The 22,168-nt window shown below is 45.2% G+C and overlaps 1 protein-coding gene across 1 annotated transcript in view; it reads right to left on the bottom strand.

The window, feature by feature from the left end:
* The window catches only part of LOC120946085 (FRAS1-related extracellular matrix protein 1-like), a 208,926-nt gene that overhangs the window by 138,217 nt on the left and 48,541 nt on the right, over positions 1–22,168 (bottom strand). The window contains exons 12-17 of the mRNA XM_040360818.1: positions 19,997–20,087; positions 17,482–17,649; positions 15,712–15,920; positions 14,071–14,164; positions 7,951–8,203; positions 897–1,091 (exon numbers count right to left, since the gene is read on the bottom strand). Of these exons, the coding sequence (XP_040216752.1) occupies positions 897–1,091; positions 7,951–8,203; positions 14,071–14,164; positions 15,712–15,920; positions 17,482–17,649; positions 19,997–20,087 (1,010 nt within the window). The remainder of the gene's footprint in view (positions 1–896; positions 1,092–7,950; positions 8,204–14,070; positions 14,165–15,711; positions 15,921–17,481; positions 17,650–19,996; positions 20,088–22,168) is intronic.

Genomic DNA, 22,168 nt, shown 5'->3' with positions numbered 1-22,168 from the left:
GCGCGCCTAATTCAAATGAGGATGAAGGGGGCGTGTTTTATGTAAATGATTGGTGACCCGACGTGATTGACGTTTTTTACAAACGCCGCATGCGCCGTCCGTGTACATATCCCAGTGTGCATTGCTCCAAAGTACTCCGCAAGGATGTATTGGTTTCGACGTGAACGTAAATTACGTCTAGCCCCATTCACGGACAACTTACGCAAACAACGTCAAATTTTCAAATTTCGACGCGGGAACGACGGCCATACTTAACATTGGCTACGCCACCTAGGGGGCATGTTTATCTTTACGCGGCGTACCTCATACGGAAACGGCGTATCTTTACTTCGACGGGCAAGCGTATGTTCGTGAATCGGCGTATCTAGTCATTTACATATTCTACGCCGAAATCAACGGAAGCGGCACCTAGCGGCCAGCGGAAAAATTGCCCCCTAAGATACGACGGCGCAGGCCGTCGTATCTTAGCTAGGTTTAAGTGTATCTCAGTTTGAGTATACACTTAAACTTACGACGGGCTTAGATTCCGAGTTACGTCGGCGTATCTACTGATACGCCGGCGTAACTCTTTGTGAATCCAGCCCTTTTAGAGCAATGATATTAGAACATTTTTTTCCTTGCTCTATTTTGAGTTCCCCCCCATGGAACGTACAGACATTTATATAGATCCAGCCATCAGGGGAAAGCACAACTCCAAAAAGAAGAGGTGAACCATTTTCCGCGCTGTCTGGCGTGCCGTCTTTATTCATAAGAGATATTTTTAGCCACCTACGCTCCGGCTATAACATATGGTAAGTCGCGCTCGTCGTTGAGATGCTTTGGATGGATGCTTAATTACCTTCCACTCCAACGGCTCCAGAGCGGAACTGTGACCTCGTTAGTCGCATGGTACTCACCAATGTGCATGATAGGTTGCTGATTATTGACAGGCGTTAGAGTGATGTTCAGATCGTAGACGGGGAGGCTGGCGTGAAGAGGGATCGGCGGGGGAAGAGGGCCATTCAAGCAACAGGTGTCGGCTGTAGTGGATTCTCCATCTGAGACTATGAGCGTAACTGTATCTGCCTGGGGATGGGGTCCAATCTCGCCTCCTTAAGGTGCAGAAAAACATGTTAAGTATCAAAAATTTAGGCCAAGGTAAAAAAAATAAAACACAAACAAGAAAAAAAAAACGAACGTCTTGTGCATGACCAGAAATTATTATGTGGCCTGAACTCCACCTAGAGTAAAACGCTTATTAAAGACTGGGATGATGTAAAAATCGGAGTATACAGTGCTAAAGGAGAAATAAAGTGCCACGCTCAATAACTGGAAGGGCTACACTTTTTGGGCACAAGTGGCATGCAAAGGGTGGGGGGGGGGGGGCGTGGACCGCACCTGAGTTGGGGTAACACCAGAGTGGCCAACCATACGTGAAAAATATGGTTACGTGACTACTTTGGAACTGCGCATTGGACATTTTCAGCCGGGCGCATGCGCAGTGAGTCAGTGACGCCATGGCGCTGCTTGGAGCCATATTTGAATTAATGGCAGAACAGCAGCATGGCAGTGGGCACACCTCCGGAGTCCTGACGCAGAGACTGGATCCTGGCCCGGCACCATCCAAAAATGGCCGCTGGGGGCGTTCTCGCTGATTTACGCTGAGAAATCTGTAAATCAGCGAGATACGCCAATTCATGAACGTACACGGGCCCGACGCAGTGTTGTTACGACGTTTACGTAATAGTTTTCCCGGCGTATACTTACCCCTGCTTCTATGAGGCGCAGCCAATGTTAAGTATGGCCGTCGTTCCCGCGTCAAATTCTGTTTTTTTTACGTCGTTTGCGTACGCCGATTCTCAAACGCGCTGGACGCAATTTACGCTCACGCCGGAACCAATGACGTCCTAGCGACGTCATTGGGAGCAATGCACGCCGGGAAAAATCGCGGACGGCGCATGCGCATTTAAATCGGCACGAGGACGCGCCTGATTTAAATAGTACACTCCCCCTAGCCGCGGAATTTGAATTCCGCCGGGGGATTTACGATACGCCGCCGCAAGTTTGGAGGTAAGTGTTTTGTGAATTACCCACTTGCCTGTCAAACTTGCGGCGGCGGATCTTAAATCACATAGATCACGCGGATCTAAAGATCCGCTGATCTATGTGAATCTAGCCCAATATCTAGGTTTCTAAATTCATTTGGTGCTCACAAATTGGATTTAATTGATCAAACCCAGGAGCCTGCAATCACTATATCTGGTCTCTCACAGTACACGGAATATGGCAATTATAATAGTAAATATAAACGGCTAATTACCTTTTCTCATCAGCAGTATATAGCAGTCTTGGGACTCCTATCAGAGTCTGGCTAAAGCTTATAGGAGGAGATTTCATTCTGCTCTGAATGTCCTATGAGGCTGCATTACCCTTGACTTTGTCTGGACAGTGCTGATTGGCCGTGTGCTGATCACATGCTGTTTGCCCCCCACCCCCAGCTGATGCAGAATTTGCTGCTTGCTTTGTCTAGGTGATGATTTAACCACTTCAGCCCCGGAAGAATTTACCCCCTTCCTGACCAGAGCACTTTTTGCGATTCGGTACTGCATCGTTTCAACTGACAATTGCGCAGTTGTGCGACGTTGCACCCAAACAAAATGGACGTCTTTTTTCCCCACAAATAGAGCTTTCTTTTGGTGGTATTTGATCACCTCTGCGGTTTTTATTTTTTGCGCTATAAACAAAAAAATAGCTAATATTTAGAAAAAAAAGCAATATATTTTACATTTGCTATAATAAATATCCCCCAAAAAAAATTTTTTTTCCTCAGCCGATACGTATTCTTCTACATATTTTTGGTAAAAAAACGCAATAAGCTTTATTGATTGGTTTGCGCAAAAGTTATAGCGTCTACAAAATAGGGGATGGTTTTATGGCTTTTTTTTTATTATTTTATTTTTTATTAGTAATGGCGGCGATCTGCGATTTTTATCGTGACTGGGACATTATGGCGGACACAATGGACACTTTTTATGCTATTTGTGGATCATTATCATTTATACTATATTTATGCTATAAAAATGCACTGATTACTGTGTAAATGACACTGGCAGTGAAGGGTTTAACCACTAGGGGGCGAGGAAGGGGTTAAGTGTGTCCTAGGGAGTGATTCTAACTGTGGGGGGGATGGGCTACAAATGACACGACAATGATCACTGCTCCCGATGACAGGGAACAGACAATCAGTGTCCTTTCACTTATAATATGGGGATACTTTTATATATAAATCTTGTGTGGTAAATGCACGGTTGATAATTGTGATGTATGAATAATTTGTGGAGTAGAAATGTAATTTCATTGTGAATTTGTTTTTACAATGACAATAAATCTTATCCTATCTCCCTGTTCTGCAGCTCCGTGACACGATCGCGGGACACCGGAGGACATCGAGTCCGCGGGTCCCGCGGGCACGTTCACAGAGCATGCAGCGGGCACGCGTACGCACGGTGGGAAATTCAAAGCAATGTACAGATACGTTGCTTTGCGCAGCCGTGCCATTCTGCCGATGTATATCGCCATTAGCCGGTCAGCAAGTGGTTAAAGGAGTAAGCAGTGGCGGCCCATAATGCAGGGCACATATCAATGCGTCGGACCCCCTAAACTACATGCGGGGCACTGAGTACGTGAGTAGAGCCTGAGGCTCTAATAGACTTTGAGCCCTGGTTCACACTGGGTACGATTTGGAACGATTTGAGATGCGATTTGACATGTCAAATCGCATCTCAAATCGGCGGCAATTGTCGGCAATGGCACTGTCCTAATCAGTGCGACGCCGCATCTGCGATTTCAAAAAGTAGTTCCTGTACTACTTTTTGCGATTTCGGGCCGCGATTTACATTAAATTGCGACCGGAATCGTGGCAAATCGCGGCAAAATCACGGCAAAATCGCAGCCGCGAAATCGCGGTAAAATCGCAGCCGCGAAATCGCGGTAAAATCGCGCATTTTACCGCGATTTTGAATTCGCAGCAGTGTGAACCTAGGCTAAAAAAGGGTTGGCTCTGGGCACAGATGTGCCCTGAGCCCACCCAGTTATGTGACAATAGGAAATTAATTTTCCCTATTGTCTTCCTGATTCTCCTCCCGGCCAATCATGAAGTGCGTCATGAGACCCGATCCTATTGGCTGCTTAGGAGGAGGAGTCGCACAGTGGAATCTGCTGTGATGTGGAGGAGGAGATGCCGCCGCCTGTCGTCCGGAGGAAGCGCTGCCCGATACATGGGGCAAGTGCGAGGCTGGTGACCGACTGACCAACCAGGGTTGGGTGCAAGTGACCCGACCTACCGGTGGCTGTGGACAGGGCAGCCATCACAAATTTTGGGGTCCCTTACACAGCTTTAGGCAGGCCCCCACTGGAGCAGAGAACCCGGGGGGGGGGGGGGGGGGGGCGATCCTAGGGTCACAGGCGCCTGGGTGCAGAAATATTTCTGGTGCCCCCTCATAGGCGTCATCACTTTACTAACTCCTCCCCATTACAAATGTTTCTATGGCAACGACTCAACCACAGAGTTGCTCCCCCGCAAAGTCTTCATTACCCTGGGATCCTTACACGATCTCTTAACAATAAACAAAATACAGGAAGAGAAGCAGAGTACTTTATTTGGACCTGGAGGGGGGCCTCTCTGATGGACACAGAGAGGGCTTCTGCTAGAGAGTCTGTTAGATGTTCGGCGCCCCCACCTCTGCAGGCGCCTGGGTGCAATGCACCCTGTGTACCCTGCCTAGGATGGGCTACACACATTCAGATTCCGCAGTCGCTGTCATATAACCCCCCGATCCTCAGCTGCTAATATTTAGCTGGATTCAGGTAGGGGCGCGCATCTTTGCGGCGGCGTATTTACACTACGCCGCCGTAAGTCAGAGAGGCAAGTACTGTATTCACAAAGTACTTGCCTCCTAAGTTACGGCGGCGTAGCGTCAATGGGCCGACGTAAGTGCGCCTAATTCAAATGAGGATGTGGGGGGCGTGTTTTATGCATATTAACTGTGACCCGACGTGATTGACGTTTTTGCCAACGGCGCATGCGCCGTCCGTGTACATATCCCAGTGTGCATTGCTCCAAAGTACACCGCAAGGACGTATTGGTTTCGACGTGGACGTAAATTACGTCCAGCCCTATTCACGGACGACTTACGCAAACGACGTAAAATTTTCAAATTTCGACGCGGGAACGGCGGCCATACTTAATATTATTAGTCCAGCGATTTGATGGAATAACTTTACGCCTGAAAATGCCTTACGTAAACGGCGTATCTTTACTGCGACGGGCACATGTACGTTCGTGAATAGGCGTATCTAGTAATTTACATATTCTACGCCGAACTCAATGGAAGCGCCACCTAGCGGCCAGCCTAAATATTGCACCCTAAGATACGACGGCGCAGGCTGTCGTATCTTAGCTAGGTTTAAGCGTATCTCTGTTTGAGAATACACTTATACTTAGAACGGCGCAGATTCCGAGTTAGGTCGGCTTATCTACTGATAAGCCGGCCTAACTCTTTCTGAATCTACCTAATTGTATTTAATTATTCTAAACTACAAACAACCTTTTTTTTTTTTTTTTTTTATTACACAAAATTTAGTATTTGGAGCATCTGTTGTGCCGCTTCGTCCGGGGAAGGGAGATTGTTTTTCAAGCAGAAAATATTTATTTTAGGAAGAACATTTTGGAAAGTCGGATTTTGACAGGTGCCTCGGCAGGAAAGACGTCAGCCTGTCGTGTCAGCAAATTAGAATTTTAAAAAGGTGATTAATATCCGTGGAATTCATTATAAGCCTGTTGATTTGCCTTGGCAGGTTGTGTGGTATTGCCAGTTGTCACAAAAAAAAAAAATGGAAAAAAAGAAACAGCGAGATTTCTGATGAGAGTATTGAACATTTGAGACTGCTCGCCCGTTTCTGGGCTGACGTCTTCTGTGCTGAGAAGTGCGCTACAACTCGGGAGGGAAAAGAATTTCAAGAATTCATGTAGGCAGATTCAGAAAGACTTAGGCCGGCGTATCAGTAGATACGCCAGCCTAAGTCTGAATCTGTGCCGACGCAAATTTAAGCGTATTCTGGTAACCAGATACGCTTAAATTAGGCTAAGATACGAGCAGCGTAAGTGTCTTACACCGTCGTATCTTAAAGTGTAATTTTTAGGCTGGCCGCTAGGTGGCGCTTCCATTGCGTTCAGCGTAGAATATGTAAATCACTAGATACGCCTATTCACGAACGTACGCCCGGCTGACGCAGTACAGATACGCCGTTTATGTAAGGCATTTTCCATCAAATAGCTGGCCTAGTCAATGTTAAGTATGGCCGTCGTTCCCACGTCGAAATTTGAAAATTTTACGTCGTTAGCGTAAGTCGTCAGTGAATAGGGCTGGACGTAATTTACGCCCACGTCGAAACCAATACGTCCGTGCGGCGTACTTTGCCGCAATGCACACTGGGATATGTACACGGACGGCGCATACGTCAATCACGTCAGGTCACAGTTAATTTACATACAACACGCCCCCCACATCCTCATTTGAATTAGGCGCGCTTACGCCGGCCCCATTTACGCTACGCCGCCGTAACTTAGCAGGCAAGTACTTTGTGAATACAGTACTTGCCCTGCTAACTTAAGGCAGCGTAGCGTAAATAAGATACGCTACGCCGCCGCAAGGATGCCCCCGCCTACCTGAATCCAGCTAATAGAGTCAGTTACAGTAGATTAGACTTTGACCCACTGGAGCTTACACTCTAATCAGGGCCGTCTTTAACACGGGGCAAAAGGGGAAGCTGCCCTGGGCCCAGTCATTGTTGTGTGGCCCAAAACAGCTGCCCCTTGAGCCCGCACAGCCCTCAAATAGTTTATAATGCCCCGTACACACGGCCGGGATTTCCGACAGGAAAACTGCGATGAGAACTTTTGGCCGGGAATCCCGGCCGTGTGTATGCTCCCTCGCAGTTTTTCCGACGGGAAAACTGCCAAAAACTGGCGGCAAAAAAAAAAGAGAGAACTGGCTCTCTTTTTTCCAGTCGAAAATCCCAAGCGTGTGTACGAGGCATAAGAGGATACGGGAGGGCCCAATGAAACGCAGGCGTAGGTGGAAGTGGGCGTGAACCTATGCAAATGAGGCGTGAGCCCATGCAAATGATCTGCCAATATGGTTCCGGCTAACGAGAAAGTTCCTTTAAGGACTGCGCAGGCGCAAACTTGCTGACGAAAATCTCCGAACCTCGGCCGGCATCCAGGGCGAAGTGGATTTCGAGGAAAGTGGGCAGTCGGCCTCACATCCTCGCTTCGCTCGGACGGCTCGCTCCGCCTCCTGGCTCTTTTTTTAACATCCTCCAATCCACGGGGATGTTAAAGAATGAGCCTGGATGCCGGGCGAGGTTCGGAGATTTCCGTCGGCAAGTTTGCACCTGCGCAGTCCTTGAAGGAACTTCCCCGTTAAGTCACCGGCACAACTGCCTAAGCTACGCCGGATCACTGCGTACGCCGTGAACATAACGTACGCCCAGCCAGACACACGTCCAACGCACAATACGCCGGCTTGTGTTCCCTGGTGCAGACCTGTGCATGTCTGTTGCCGGGTTGCACCTCATTTATGGGGAATAACTTTACGCCGGACGTACAACTTACGCGCATCTCGCGTAGCATGCGCCGGGCACACGTGCGTTCGTGAATCTGCATATTTCCCTCATTTGCATGTTCGAATGGCTAATCAATGGGAGCGGCACCATGCGCCCAGCCCATATGTGCGCCCACTCTACGCCGGCGTGTGCAAGCTATGTCGGCGGGGTGTAGCCTGTTTTTAGGCGCATGTTGGTTTGTGGGTCTGGCGCACACAAACACCGGCGCACATTTGCACTTACGTCGGCGTAACGTTTTATACGTCGGCGTAAGTGCTTTGTGAATCTGGGCCTATATTATCTCACCTGTGTGAATGTATGTAATTAATCTCTGAATCACATCAAGCTGTGTGAACTTCTCCACCACGACCCCTTGTCTCTGTATCATCCCGTACAGAGGCGTGCGGGCGATCATGTACGTGAGCTTCGCGTCATCGCTGTCTGGGTCGGTTGCATAGAGGTTTTCAGCCGTTATGTAGACGTGACCGCCTTCCGGGCAATCCAGACTAGATTTCAAGCCGGGTTGTAACTCTGGGGGTTCATCATTTACCGGTATAATCTGCAGGAGAAAAAATAAAATGTGGGGTCATTTTGCAACACCACTGCTATCAAAACTAGACCGTCTAATCAGTGTTTGTAAACATTGTTCAGACTCCGAGCTCAGACATACAGTAAAACCTTGGTTTAAGAGTAACTTGATTTGAGAGCGTTTTGCAAGACAAGCAAACATTTTTAATTCAACCCCCCCCCCCAACCAAATCAGTTAGTAGCACAGTAGAGCCTGTCTAAAACAGAAGGGCCCGGATTCACATACATCGGCGCCCATTTATGTGGGCGTAGCGTATCTAATATACGCTACGCCGACGCAGCGCACAGAGGCAAGCACTGGATTCACAAAGCACTTGCCTCCAAATCTACGCTGGGTTTCTTAGTCCTAACTCGTCGTAAGAGGAAGTGGGCGTGAGCCATGCAAATGAGGCGTGACCCCATGTAAATGATGGATTGAGCGTCATAAAGATACGAATAATGACGGCGCATGCGCCGTCCCGTGGACGCATCCCAGTGCGCATGCTCAGAATCACGTCGAAACAGCTGCCTAAGATACGTCGAATCGCTGCCTACGACGTGAACGTAACCTACGCCTAGCCCTATTCACGTACTACGTAAACAACGTAAAATACGACGGCTGTGTTCCCTGGTTAATACCTTTGCATGAGTTGCGCCTCCTATATGGGGAATAACTTTACGCCGGACGTAAGTCTTACGCAAACCGCGTATATTATGCGCCGGGCGCAACTACGTTTGTGAAACAGCGTTTGCATTCACACTGCCCTAGGGCCAGAGACAGTCAGGTTACGAAGGAAAGAGCTAGATAATGCTGGACATCTTGGGGTTACTTGCTGCAGATTAGGGTTGTCCCGATGCCATTTTTTTAGGACCGAGTACAAGTACCGATACTTTTTTTCATGTACTCGCCGATACCGAACACCGATACTTTTTTTTAAATGTGTCCCCAAATGCAGCCATGTCCCCCCACATATTGCAGCCATGTCCCCCACATATTGCAGCCATGTCCCCCCACATATTGCAGCCATGTTTCCCACATATTGCAGCCATGTCCCCCCACATATTGCAGCCATGTCCCCCCACATATTGCAGCCATGTCCCCCCATATGCAGCCATGTCCCCCCATATATCCAGCCATGTCCCCCCATATATCCAGCCATGTCCCCCACATATATCCAGCCATGTCCCCCACATATATCCAGCCATGTCCCCCCATATATCCAGCCATGTCCCCCACATATATCCAGCCATGTCCCCCACATATATCCAGCCATGTCCCACACATATTGCAGCCATGTCCCCCCCATATATCCAGCCATGTCCCCCCACATATTGCAGCCATGTCCCCCCACATATTGCAGTCATGTCCCCCATATATCCAGCCATGTCCCCCCACATATTGCAGCCATGTCCCCCCATATATCCAGCCATGTCCCCCACATATATCCAGCCATGTCCCCCACATATATCCAGCCATGTCCCCCACATATATCCAGCCATGTCCCCCCACATATATCCAGCCATGTCCCCCACATATATCCAGCCATGTCCCCCATATATGCAGCCTGTCTCCCATACCTAGATGATGCCGCCGCCGCTGACGCGTTAATCAGCGTGCGGGGAACATTAAAGCTTTTGTTTGAATAGCTGTGTTCCCCGCCACGCCGTGTATAGACACTCCCCCTTGCTCGGGATTGGACAGATCACCCGTCCAATCCCGAGCAAGGGGGAGTGTCTATATGCGGCGCGGCGGGGAACACAGCTATTCAAACGAAAGCTGTAATGTTCCCCACACGCAGATTAACGCGGCAGCGGCGGCTTTGCGGTATGCAGCGGTGGCGGCGGTGGGTTTGCGGCGGCGGGGGGGACAAGTATTCGGCCAGGCATCGGGGGCATTTGCGGGGAGTACAAGTACTCCCGCAAATACTCGGTATCGGTCCCGATACCGATACTGGTATCGGTATCGGGACAACCCTACTGCAGATTCTAATGCACATTGTGAGAAGCAAATGGTGGGGAACAGCATATTTTGGGGGGGGTCAGGGCTCCATCTGGCCCCCCTTTAGTGACGCCATTGGCTCACAGTATGCAGTAAAATCGAAGTAAGCAGCTTCAGAACAGGAGAGAAACCTGTACAACTGTGCAAGACTGAAGGTAAAGCCGGAGTTCAGCTTTCCAACTGAAAATTCTAATTTCTGCGTCAGCTCAGTCGTGACGGGGTCTCTTTATTAAGTCTACATTATTGTCAATCGGATGACACAAAGCGAGTGGCGGAATTGTCCATATTTCCATAGGCAGCTGCTGTTAAACGTTCCCGTTGTCACAGATATTGCAGGTGTGTGTGACAAAGCGGACGCCTCATTACGTTCCTAATTATACCCACCATTCAGAGGTTAATGGAGGCGCTTGTTTAACAGGATGGTAGAGGGCCCGGCGAGGATGCCAATTTGTTGGGGTAATGAGAGATACTTCCGTCATTATATATTGTGCTACATTACACTGGAACCGCTCCTAAAATATTGTCGGAGAAGCGAAACAAATGTATCAATTTAGGGATCGCCATTTATTCCCAGGATTCTGGCATATGGCGTACGTGAGAAAATACCGGCATGGCAAAGACTCCAGTGGCTCCAAAGTCAGTAGAGTGACAGAAAGACACATGTCCATGGAGGGCAACCAAAAGACAGCAATCAATTCATTATAAAACACCAAGAAAACCTGCAGATGATCTAAAGCAAGTTAAAAGGAGCTCATAAAAAAAAAAAAAAAAATCAGTAAGCTATTGAAAGTTGTAAAAAACATAAGAAAGTACCGTATATTCTAAATGTAAAATTTTTGAGACCCAGAGCCAATTATTTTAAAATACTCCCTTGCCCTACACAGTGACTTGAAAAAGGATTCATACCCCTTGAAATTACTAAACGATACTAAAAATGTTATTGTTTTTTATTGGGATTTTATGTGATAGATTAGTGGACTCCAAAGTGCGGCCCGGGGGGCCAGATGCAGCCCTTTGGTCGTTTTGATCCGGCCCATGGGGCACTATTTTCACACACTGATACCAACAATGGTACATAATTCAACCCACGAACACCAGTGATGAGGCACAACTCCTCCCACTGACACGAAGGATGGGATGCAATTCCTTGAAATGACACCAGCGATGGAATGTGATGGAAGTACTAAAATGAATATTTTGTGTTATGATTAGAACCACTGAAATGTTGTTTTTCTTTCATTATATTCGTCTATTTCTTTATACTCTTATATTGTTTTTATTTCTTTATCTATATAAGATATATAGAGTTATTATGTATGGGTATATACTACAATACTGTTATTATCCTTAAATGAAGAAACAGATAGGCCTAGATTCGCGTAGGGCGGCATTACGTTGTGCGGGCGTAGCGTATCTTATTTACGCTACGCCGCCACTACTTAGAGAGGCAAGTGCTGTATTCACAAAGCACTTGTGTCCTAAGTTACGGCGGCGTAGCGTAAATCGTCCGGCGTAAGCGCGCGTAATTCAAATGTGGAAGAGGTGGGAGTGTTTTATGTAAATTAAGCATGACCCCACGTAAATGACGCTTCGAACGAACGGCGCATGCGCCGTCCGTGGACGTATGCCAGTGCGCATGCGTCGGATAGAAAGCCTAAGATACGTCGAACACTGCCTACGACGTGAACGTAACTTACGCACAGCCCTATTTGCGTACGACTTACATAAACGATGTAAAAAGATACGCCTGTTCCAACGTCCATACCTTGCATGGGCTGCGCCACCTAGAGACCAGCTTTATCTTAACGCCGGCGTATGTCTTACGTAAACGGCGTAACTAATTGCGACGGGCGTACGTTCGTGAATCGGCGTATCTTGCTCATTTACATATTTGACGTGGAAATCAACGGAAGCGCCACCTATCGGCCAGCGTAAATATGCACCCCAAGATACGACGGCGTAGGAGACTTACGCCGCTCGTATCTTGGCCAAATCTATGCGTAACTGATTCTATGATTTAGGCGCATAGATAGGACGGCGGCCATTCGGACTTACGACGCCGTATCTGGAGATACGTCGTAAGTCTTTGAGAATCTGGCCCATAATGTTTTAAAGTTACAATTACAATTCTGCTTGAAATGGAGGCAAAGAAGTTATGTCAGATTAAAGGGTTAAAATCTCGGCTCAGGGAATGATTAAGTGAAGACAGCTGGCCCCTTCTACTGCACTCCTAAACTCCCTCCTTCCGGCCCACCCCATCGATTTAAGAATGAAGCCCCTGTGAGCTTCAATGGGGATCCCTGTATGACACAAGGACATTTGTGCTAATTAAAGACTTTTGAAACGTGTGCAGTATGCCAAGAACAGATGTCACAGGGGCGTGTAATAAGGGACTGAACTGTATAGACTGAACCAATCAAATGTGCTTATGTGTATGATGTCATGTTGTTAATAAAAGGAGCGGCACAGGCTCCACCCGGTCTCTCTCTGGCTGGAACACCGAAAGAAGCAGTTCTCCCCTCTGTTTTCTGCAGGCTTTCATGATTTGGGTCAACGGCAGAATGGGGTTAAGCCCTGAGGTTGTGTCAGGGGTCGCATCCTCATCAGGGACACAATTTCTCCCAATGACACCAGCAATGGGGCTTAATGATACCAATAACGGGGCATGATTCCTCCCACTGACACCAAAGATGGGGCATTGTTAATAACCTGAGCTCAGAGAAAGTGAGTTAAATGATACGGGGCCGGATTCAGATAGGTTAGCGGATCTTTAGATCCGCGTAACCTATCTGATTTACGATCCGCCGGTGCAAGTTTTTGAGGCAAGTGCTTTATTCAGAAAGCACTTACCTCAAAACTTGCGGCGGCGTATCGTAAATCCCCCGGCGGAATTCAAATTCCGCGGCTAGGGGGCGTCTACAATTTAAATCAGGCGCATCCCCGCACCGATCGAACAGCGCATGCGCCGTCCGCAAATTTTCCCAGCGTGCATTGCTCCAAATGACGTCGCTAGGACGTCATTGGTTTCGGCGTGAGCGTAACTTGCGTCCAGCTCTTTTCTGAATCGACTTACGCAAACAACGTAAAAATTCAAAACTCGGCGCGGGAACGACGGCCATACTTAACATAGGATACCCCTCACATAGCAGGGGTAACTATACGCCGGAAAAAGCCGAACGCAAGCGACGTAAAAAAAAAGCGACGGGCTGGCATTCGTTTCTGAATCGGCAAAAATCCTCATTTGCATATTCGTCTCGTGTAAAAAACGAAACGTCACCTAGCGGCCGGCCTGGAATTGCAGTCTAAGATCCGACGGTGTAAGTCACTTACACCTGTCGGATCTTAGGGAGATCTATGCGGAACCTGATTCTATGAATCAGCCGCATAGATCCGACCGACGGAACTCAGAGATACGACGGCGTATCAGGAGATACGCCGTCGTATCTCTATCTGAATCCGGGCCACTGGCTATAAGACTGAGTACCTCTGGTGGCAGAAAAGGAAAATCTCTAGATTCAAGTTAAATATTGCATTTTAAGTTCTGCTTTAAATAAAATTAAAGATTTATCACCTGTCACTGCAGAACAAGATTTTCTATTATATCTTTTTCTTATTAATGACGATTACACTTTGGTAACTGAAACCTTTTCTTGATTTAGCTGTTATGTTAGAGGGGATTCATGTAATCAAAGGCACTTTCCTGAGGATACTGTGACCTGCAATGTGTGCAACAGAACTGCAGGCGGGTGAAGGTAACTGAGGAATGTTCTAAGTATATACATGGAAATTGAAAAAAAAACTATGAAAATATATATTATGTGTCATTTTATTGTGAGAAGTACAATTCCTGATTAAATTACCTGAATACCGAGCACTCCATCCGCTTCATTATTTCCATCTGTCACGGTGAAAACAATCACGTCTTCGTATGATTCTGAGTCATCGTGCTGATACCTGCCAATAGAAACCAGAATTTTAAAATAGAATTATGTGTTTGGTAAACTTTTGACAGTATGGAGCTTGGCAGCAAGTTACAGGAATCCCCCGCACCATCCTCAGGTTTACTGCAGAGTTTACCAAGATACTTGCTAATGGATGGTGCCACCCACAGAAAGGGAAGACGCCTCCTTTCCATCATACCTAGCACAGCCACACGCGGTTCATTCTGGATGGAAATGTGCCCTTATAATGGTGGCTAGTGGAAATAATGCTCCTTACATTGATGGTCAGTGGGAAGAATACCCCTTACGTTGTTGATCAGTGAAATAATGCCCCTTACAATGGTGGCCAGTGGGAAAAATGTCCCTACAGAGGTGGCCAGTGGAAAGAATGCTCTTTAAAATGGTAGCCAATGAGAAGAATGCTCCTTATAATGGTGGCAATTGGGAAGAATGCTCCTTAAAATGGTGGTCAGTGGGAAGAATGCCCTTTACAATGGTGGTCAGTGGGAAGAATGCACCTTACATTGGTGGTCAGTGGGAAGAATACCCCTTACGTTGTTGATCAGTGAAATAACTCCCCTTACAATGGTGGCCAGTAGGAAAAATGTCCATACAGAGGTGGCCAGTAGAAAGAATGCTCCTTAAAATGGTGGCCAATGAGAAGAATGCTCCTTATAATGGTGGCCAATGAGAAGAATTCTCCTTATAATGGTGACCATTGGGAAGAATGCTCCTTACATTGGTGGTTAGTGGGAATAATGTCCTTTACAATGGTGGCCAGTGGGAAGAATGCTCCTTACATTGGTGGTTAGTGGAAAGAATACCCTTACGTTGTTGATCAGTAAAATAATGCCCCTTACAATGGTGGCCAGTGGGAAAATGTCCCTACAGAGGTGGCCAGTGAAAAGAATGCTCCTTAAAATGGTGGCCGAAGAGAAGAATGCTCCTTATAATGGTGGCCATTGGGAAGAATGCTCCTTACATTGGTGGTTAGTGGGAATAATGCCATTTACAATGGTGGCCAGTGGGAAGAATGCTCCTTACATTGGTGGTTAGTGGAAAGAATACCCCTTACGTTGTTGATCAGTAAAATAATGCCCCTTACAATGGTGGCCAGTGGGAAAATGTCCCTACAGAGGTGGCCAGTGGAAAGAATGCTCCTTAAAATGGTGGCCAATGAGAAGAATGCTCCTTACACTGGTGGCAATTGGGAAGAATGCTCCTTTAATTGGTGGTCAGTGGGAATAATTCCCTTTACAATGGTGGCCATTGGGAAGAACGCTCCTTACAATGGTGGTCAATGGGAAGAATGTCCAGTGGTGGTTAGAATACAATCCTTACAGTCCGCTAAAACAGATCATTGCCACTGGCTCTGCCAAGTGGCGATGGGCCTGGAACTATGCAGGCAACCTTCAAATGGGAGGTCAAATCAACCATAACTCAAGGCTCTGGGTTTCTGTTTTAACCATAACTCAAGGACCTCTGGAAACTCTGGAAGAACATGCACACTCATACTTAGCAGAAATCCCATCTTGTAATGAAGAGGCAGTTTGTTCCTACCTGACTTTCAAGGCTCGAAGGTCTTCAAGGTTAAACGAGCCTCCCTCAGGCAGGATGACTCCGCGGAGTTCCAGGTTTCCATGCAGAGGACGCGACTTCAAAATAATTCTCAGATTCTCCTCTTTTGTATCCACATCAGAAAGATCAATATTTTCTCCAGTAATCAGAGAGCTGGCACCTTCCTCAGTTCTCACAGGGCTGGTAAAAATCTGAGAGGTAACATTTGGTGAGCAATGGCACCAATGAACATGAGCCTATTCTCTAGAATGAATTCTTATAACCAGTAATAATTAGTGTTGAGCAGAATATGCCATATTCGATTTCGCGATATATCTCGAATATATATTCGAATATTCGAGATATATTCGCTAAATTCGAATATTCGTGATATTTTATCGAAATGAAATTATTGCGATTTTTCGCTATTGCGAATGCGAAAATAATTGCGATTTTTTGATAACTGCGGTAGGAGCACTCTGATTGGCTCAGAATATTCGTGATATTTTATCGAAATATCGCAACATGCGAATGCGATATTTATTGCGCAATTTCGAGAAATGCTGGAGGAGCGCTCTGATTGGCTCAGAATATTCGTGATATTTTATCGAAATATCGCAACATGCGAATGCGATATTTATTGCGCAATTTCGACAAATGCTGTAGGAGCACTCTGATTGGCTCAGAATATTCGTGATATTTTACAATACAAAATAATTGCGAATATTCGGCAAATGCAGAAGGAGCACTCTGATTGGCTCAGAATATTCTTGATATTTTACAATACAAAATAATTGCGAATATTCGGCAAATGCAGAAGGAGCACTCTGATTGGCTCAGAATATTCTTGATATTTTACAATACAAAATAATTGCGAATATTCGGCAAATGCAGAAGGAGCACTCTGATTGGCTCAGAATATTCTTGATATTTTACAATAGAAAATAAAAAGTGTTTTGCATTGGTGGTGATTCTTTACTCTATCCATCTGTCACAGCCGTTTGTCAATCAAACACCTTAAAGATTGAACACGTTCATGCTGCATGCTTTGGACTTTTTTTCACTTCACATATCAAAGACATTTTTATGAAAGATTATTTTTCTATTATTGGGACTATATTTCTTTATATATTTGTTTCACTGTGTATTTCACAAGTTATTTGCGCTTGCTTATTTTATAATTTGCCCACATGTCTTGTCACTAGACATATTTTTTATTCTTGTAGAGCGACTCCATTTTCTGTCTTGTATTAATTTATGTTGTATAACATTTTTGAGTTGCTGCTGTATTCTCCCCTTTTTTAAGGTATGCGCAATTTTTTCCTTCTTACAAAAAATAATAATATCAAACATACAAATATTCATAACATACACATACACAAAGCCCCCCCCTTTTGCATCAGAGACAATCAGAGTTCTCCTACCACAGTTATCGAAAATTCGCAATTATTTTCGCATTCGCAATAGCGAAAAATCGCAATATTTTTTTTTTCAATTTGGCAACATAAAAGGATCGCCTCAGCTTAGCTACTCTGCCCAGGGTCTCTAATCATACCAGCAATGCTTTTAGACGTCGATAGGATGTGATCTGTTTTAAAAATCAAATTGAAAAAATGCGAATATTCGGAATTGCGAATATTCACCGCGAAATTCGAAATATAGCGCGATTTCTCGAATATGCTATATTCGAGCCGAATATTCGCAATGCGAATATTCGTGAGCAACACTAGTAATAATACAACTGGATAGATCTCATCTGCTGCACATACACACCTTGGGGGTCTGATCATCCACCGGCATGACCGTTATATTGAAGAGGAGTCCGGTCAGCTTTCCTCCGTCCTCATCGCTTACCGAGAACTCAAACTGAACATACATGGGCTCGGGTCCGATGTCCTGGATCGGCGGCATGTACGCCACTTTCAGGTGGGTTACCGCTTCCTGGCCGGAGGATTTCAAATTATCATCAATAGCCAAACAATAGGTCTGATTTATAAAAGGACTGAAGGAAGAAAAGCTTTGTTGTGAGAGGCAGACAAACGCTTCCATTCCTCCAGTCCTGAGAAAAAGAACAGAGACAAGAAATGTTCTTCCTTGTCAATGGAATCACCAGACATGGTGAAGAGAGCATACACATAAACGAGAGAGAAGAGAAGTGAGAGAGATAGAGAAGAAATAGAGGGTGAATAGAAGAGAGAGGAATGAGGAGAGCGAGAGAGAAGATAAAGAAATAGAGGAAGAAGAAAATAAGGTAAGAAGAGGAAAAGAATGGAAGGATGGAGGAGGAAAGTAGAGAAAAGAAGGAAAATTAAAAGAAAGGAAGGAAGGAAGAGGAAATAAAGGAAAATAAGGAAGAAAAATGAAAGCACAGAAAAGAAGGAGGAGGAAAATGAAGAAAGGAAGGAAGTGGAAAGAAAAGAACGGAAAGGAATAGGAAGGACGGAAGAGGAAAAGACGGAAGAAGAAAAGAAAGGAAGGAGAGGGGAAAGAAAAGATTGAATAGGGGAAGGAAGAGGAAAAGAACGGAAGGAAAGGGAAAAAAGGATATGGGAAGGAAGAAGAGCGGAAAGACAGAATAGGGGAAGGAAGAGGAAAAGAAAGGAAGGAGAGGAGTAAATAAAAAATATGGGAAGGAAGAGGGAAAAAAGTAAGGAGAGAGGAAAGAGGATAGGGGAAGGATGAGGAAAAGAAAGGAAGGAGAGAGGAAAGAAAGAATAGGGGAAGGAAGAGTAAAGGAAAGGAAGGAAAGAGGAAAGAAAGGATAGGATAGGGAAAGGAAGAGGAAAATAAAGAAAGGATGGAAGAGGAAAGTAGAGAAAAGAAGGAAAATGAAAGGAAAGGAAGGAAGGAAGAGGAAATAAAGGAAAAGAAGGAATAGAAAAATAGGAAGGAAGAAAAAGGAAAGGAAATAGGAAAGAAAGGATCAGATAGGGGAAAGAAGAGGAAAAGAAAGAAAGGAGAGAGAAAAGAAAGGATAGGGTAGGGGAAGGAAGAGGAAAGGAAAGGAAGGATGGAAGAGGAAAGTAGAGAAAAGAAGGAAAATGAAAAGAAAGGAAGAAGAAATAAAGGTAAATAAGGAAGAGAAAAATAGGAAGCAAGAAAAAGGAAATAACAGAAATAAAAGTGGAGGAAAAGAAAGGATAGGATAGGGAAAGGAAAAGAAAGGAAGGATGAAAGAAGAAAGTAGAGAAAAGAAGGATAATGAAAGGAAAGGAAGGAAGAGCAAATAAAGGAAAAGAAGGAAGAAAAAGGAAAGGAAAGAGGAAAGAGGAAAGAAAGGATAGGGGAAAAAAAGAGGAAAAGAAAGGAAGGAGAGAGAGAAAAGAAAGGATAGGGTAGGGGAAGGAAGAGGAAAGGAAAGGAAGGATGAAAGAGGAAAGTCGAGAAAAGAAAGAAAATGAAAAGAAAGGAAGGAAGAGGAAATAAGGGTAAATAAGGAAGAGAAAAATAGGAAGGAACAAAAAGGAAATAACAGACATAAAGGAGGAGGAAAAGAAAGAAAGGAAGCAAGAGGAAAGGAAAGAAAAGAATGGAGGGGAATATGAAGTAATCAAGAGGAAAAGAAAGGAAGGAGAGAGGAAAGAAAATATTGGATAGGGGAAGGAAGAGGAAAAGAAAGGAAGGAAGGAGAAAAGAAAGGATAGGGGAAGTAAGACGAAAATAAAGGAAGGAGAGAGAGAAGAAAGAATAGGGGAAGGAAGAGGAAAGGAAAGGAAGGAGAGAGGAAAGAAAGAATAGGGGAAGGAAGAGGAAAATAAAGGAGGGAGAGAGGGAAGAGGATAGGGGAAGGAGGAGGAAAAGAAAGGAAGGAGAGAGGAAAGAAATGAAGGAGAGAGAAAAGAAAGGAAGGAGAGAGAAAAGAAAGGAAGGAGAGAGAAAAGAAAGGAAGGAGAGAGAAAAGGATGGAGAGAGAAAAGGAAGGAGAGAGAAAAGAAAGGAAGGAGAGAGGAAAGAAAGAAAGGAGAGAGGGAAGAAAGGAAGGAGAGATGAAAGAAAGGAAGGAGAGAGAAAAGGAAGGAGAGAGGGAAGAAAGAGTAGGAGAGAGGAAAGAAAGGAAGGAGAAAGGAAAGAAAATATTTATGGAATGAAGCAAGGAAGGAAGAGAGAAAAATAAACCAGAGAGATGGAGAAAAACTGATGAATAGAGGGAGGATGAGAGGAAAAAGAAGAAAGAAAGAAATGCCAACATAGCAAAGAGAGACGATGAGAGAGGGACGAATGAAGAGCACCAGAAATAGGAAAAGAGAGAAGGGAAGGAAGGAAGGAAAAGGAAAGGAATTGCACCCACCTGGGTGAAAACATTCAGGATAGGGATTAATGGATCTTTTTCTAAAGTGTTTGCTGTATCTACAAGGATAAGTTTCCCGGCATCCTGGATCCTGTAGAGAATACAGAGACTGGGTTATAATATGTCCATATCCTTTGCATGTAAACCTCACAATGTGCGAGGAAGGCGAGTTTAAACATTTTTTTTAAAAGTCATGATAGAAGTTCACTCTTTGTAATACTCCAATAGGACATGAGACATTACCGTTATGTGGAGGATCTGTGTGTAGGTGACACTGAGCAGGTGGTAGACTGTTTGGCATGTATAGGTGGAGGGCAGACCGGCCTTTCTCTAGTTAGATTTTCACATGTATTTATAATAATTAGGGAGAACATTATTGGGAAACAAATATCTCAACATGTTTCGAATACATGTAGACTAGAAATCATCATGAGGTGTACAAAACAGTCCTCCCCAACAGATTTGTGTTGAAGATGATAATAATAGTCATAGATACGGCTAAAGCACAGCAAAGTGCAATGTGCAGAATTAGCTTTTTGCACCAATGTTGAGTGAATTCTGATTGGTTGATATGAGTTTTTGTACATTTGGATACAGCCAGCTGGGTTACATAAAGAGTTTAAAGACCATCTGATTAACTAAATAGAACATCAGTTGCAACAACAATAACAATAAATTTAAATTGTAGATAGCGATGCATTTTAACTAGGGTTGTCCCGATACCACTTTTTGAGACCGAGTACAAGTACCGATACTTTTTTTCCAAGTACTCGCTGATACTGAATACCGATACCGAATACCGATACTTTTTTCTAATGTCACGGGACAGTGGCGTTTTTTTTTTACTATTTTTTTTATACAGTGATATATATATATTTGTTTTTTAGAGGGGGGGGGGGTTAGTGGAATGTCAGTGTGTTTTTTTTTTTATTATTATTATTTAATTACAAATTATTTATTGCAATTTTTTTTTCTTTTTTTTAATCAGCCCTGTTGGGGGGGCTTTCATGAGATATCAGGAGTCTTAACAGACCTCTGACATCTCCCCTCTGAGACAGGGAAAGGGACTACTGACACAGATTCCCCAGTCCCTTTCTCAGCAGCCTCACCTGCGCTGAAAATGAATGGAGAGAAGACAGCCACTTCTCTTCATTCATAAACTGAAACATTGTAAACACAGTTTACGATGTTTCAGTTATGTGAATGGACAGAGTCAGTAATCACTGACTCTGTCCATTCGGAAAAGTAAGGAGCCGGATTTACCGGCTCCTACCTCCGCTTTCCATCCTGACAGTTCCAGGTGGTGGAGGAGGAGTAGGGAGGGAGAGAGAAACACGGAGGAAAAGGAAACACCGAGGGGGACACGGAGGGAGAAGGAAACACCAAGGGGGACACAGAGGGAGAAGGAAACACCGAGGGGGACACAGAGGGAGAAGGAAACACCAAGGGGGACACGGAGGGAGAAGGAAACACCGAGGGGGACACGGAGGGAGAAGGAAACACAGAGGGGGACACAGAGGGAGAAGGAAACACAGAGGGGGACACGGAGGGAGAAGGAAACACAGAGGGGGACACGGAGGGAGAGAGACTGCAGCAAAACGGAGAGGGGCTGGAGGAGGACACGGGACAGTCAGCGGTGATCGTGTGTGGGGGAGTTACAAGCACCGATCACCGCTGATTTTTAAAGAAGCTGAAAGCCGCAGGGGGGAGAGAGAAGCGGAGAAATTACTTTTAAAACTATACAGCGGTGATCGGTGCTTGTAACTTCCCCACGCACTGATCACCGCTGACTGTACAAGTATCGGGTGAAGCATCGGGAGCATTTGCCCAAGTACAAGTACTTGGGCAAATGCTTGGTATCGGTCCCGATACCGATACTAGTATCGGTATCGGGACAACCCTAATTTTAACAGGCTTCTTCCCATACATAGAAGCTCTTTGGTATTGTAACTTTACAAAAAGAAACTCTTCAACCCTACATGAATCAAGTGAGAATAAACATCCCACTCAGGCTGTAGACTTATGCCGCTGACACACGATCGGAAATTCCGTCAAGAAAATGTTCGATGTGAGCTTTTGGTTGGAAATTCTGACCGTGTGTAGTAGGCTCTATCTGACTTTTTCTGTCGGAATTTCCTCCAACAAAAATTTGAGAGCTGGTTCTCAAATTTT

This window comes from Rana temporaria, chromosome 7, assembly GCF_905171775.1.
Source record: "Rana temporaria chromosome 7, aRanTem1.1, whole genome shotgun sequence".
NCBI lineage: Eukaryota > Metazoa > Chordata > Amphibia > Anura > Ranidae > Rana > Rana temporaria.
This window is presented reverse-complemented; position numbering and strand designations above follow the sequence as displayed.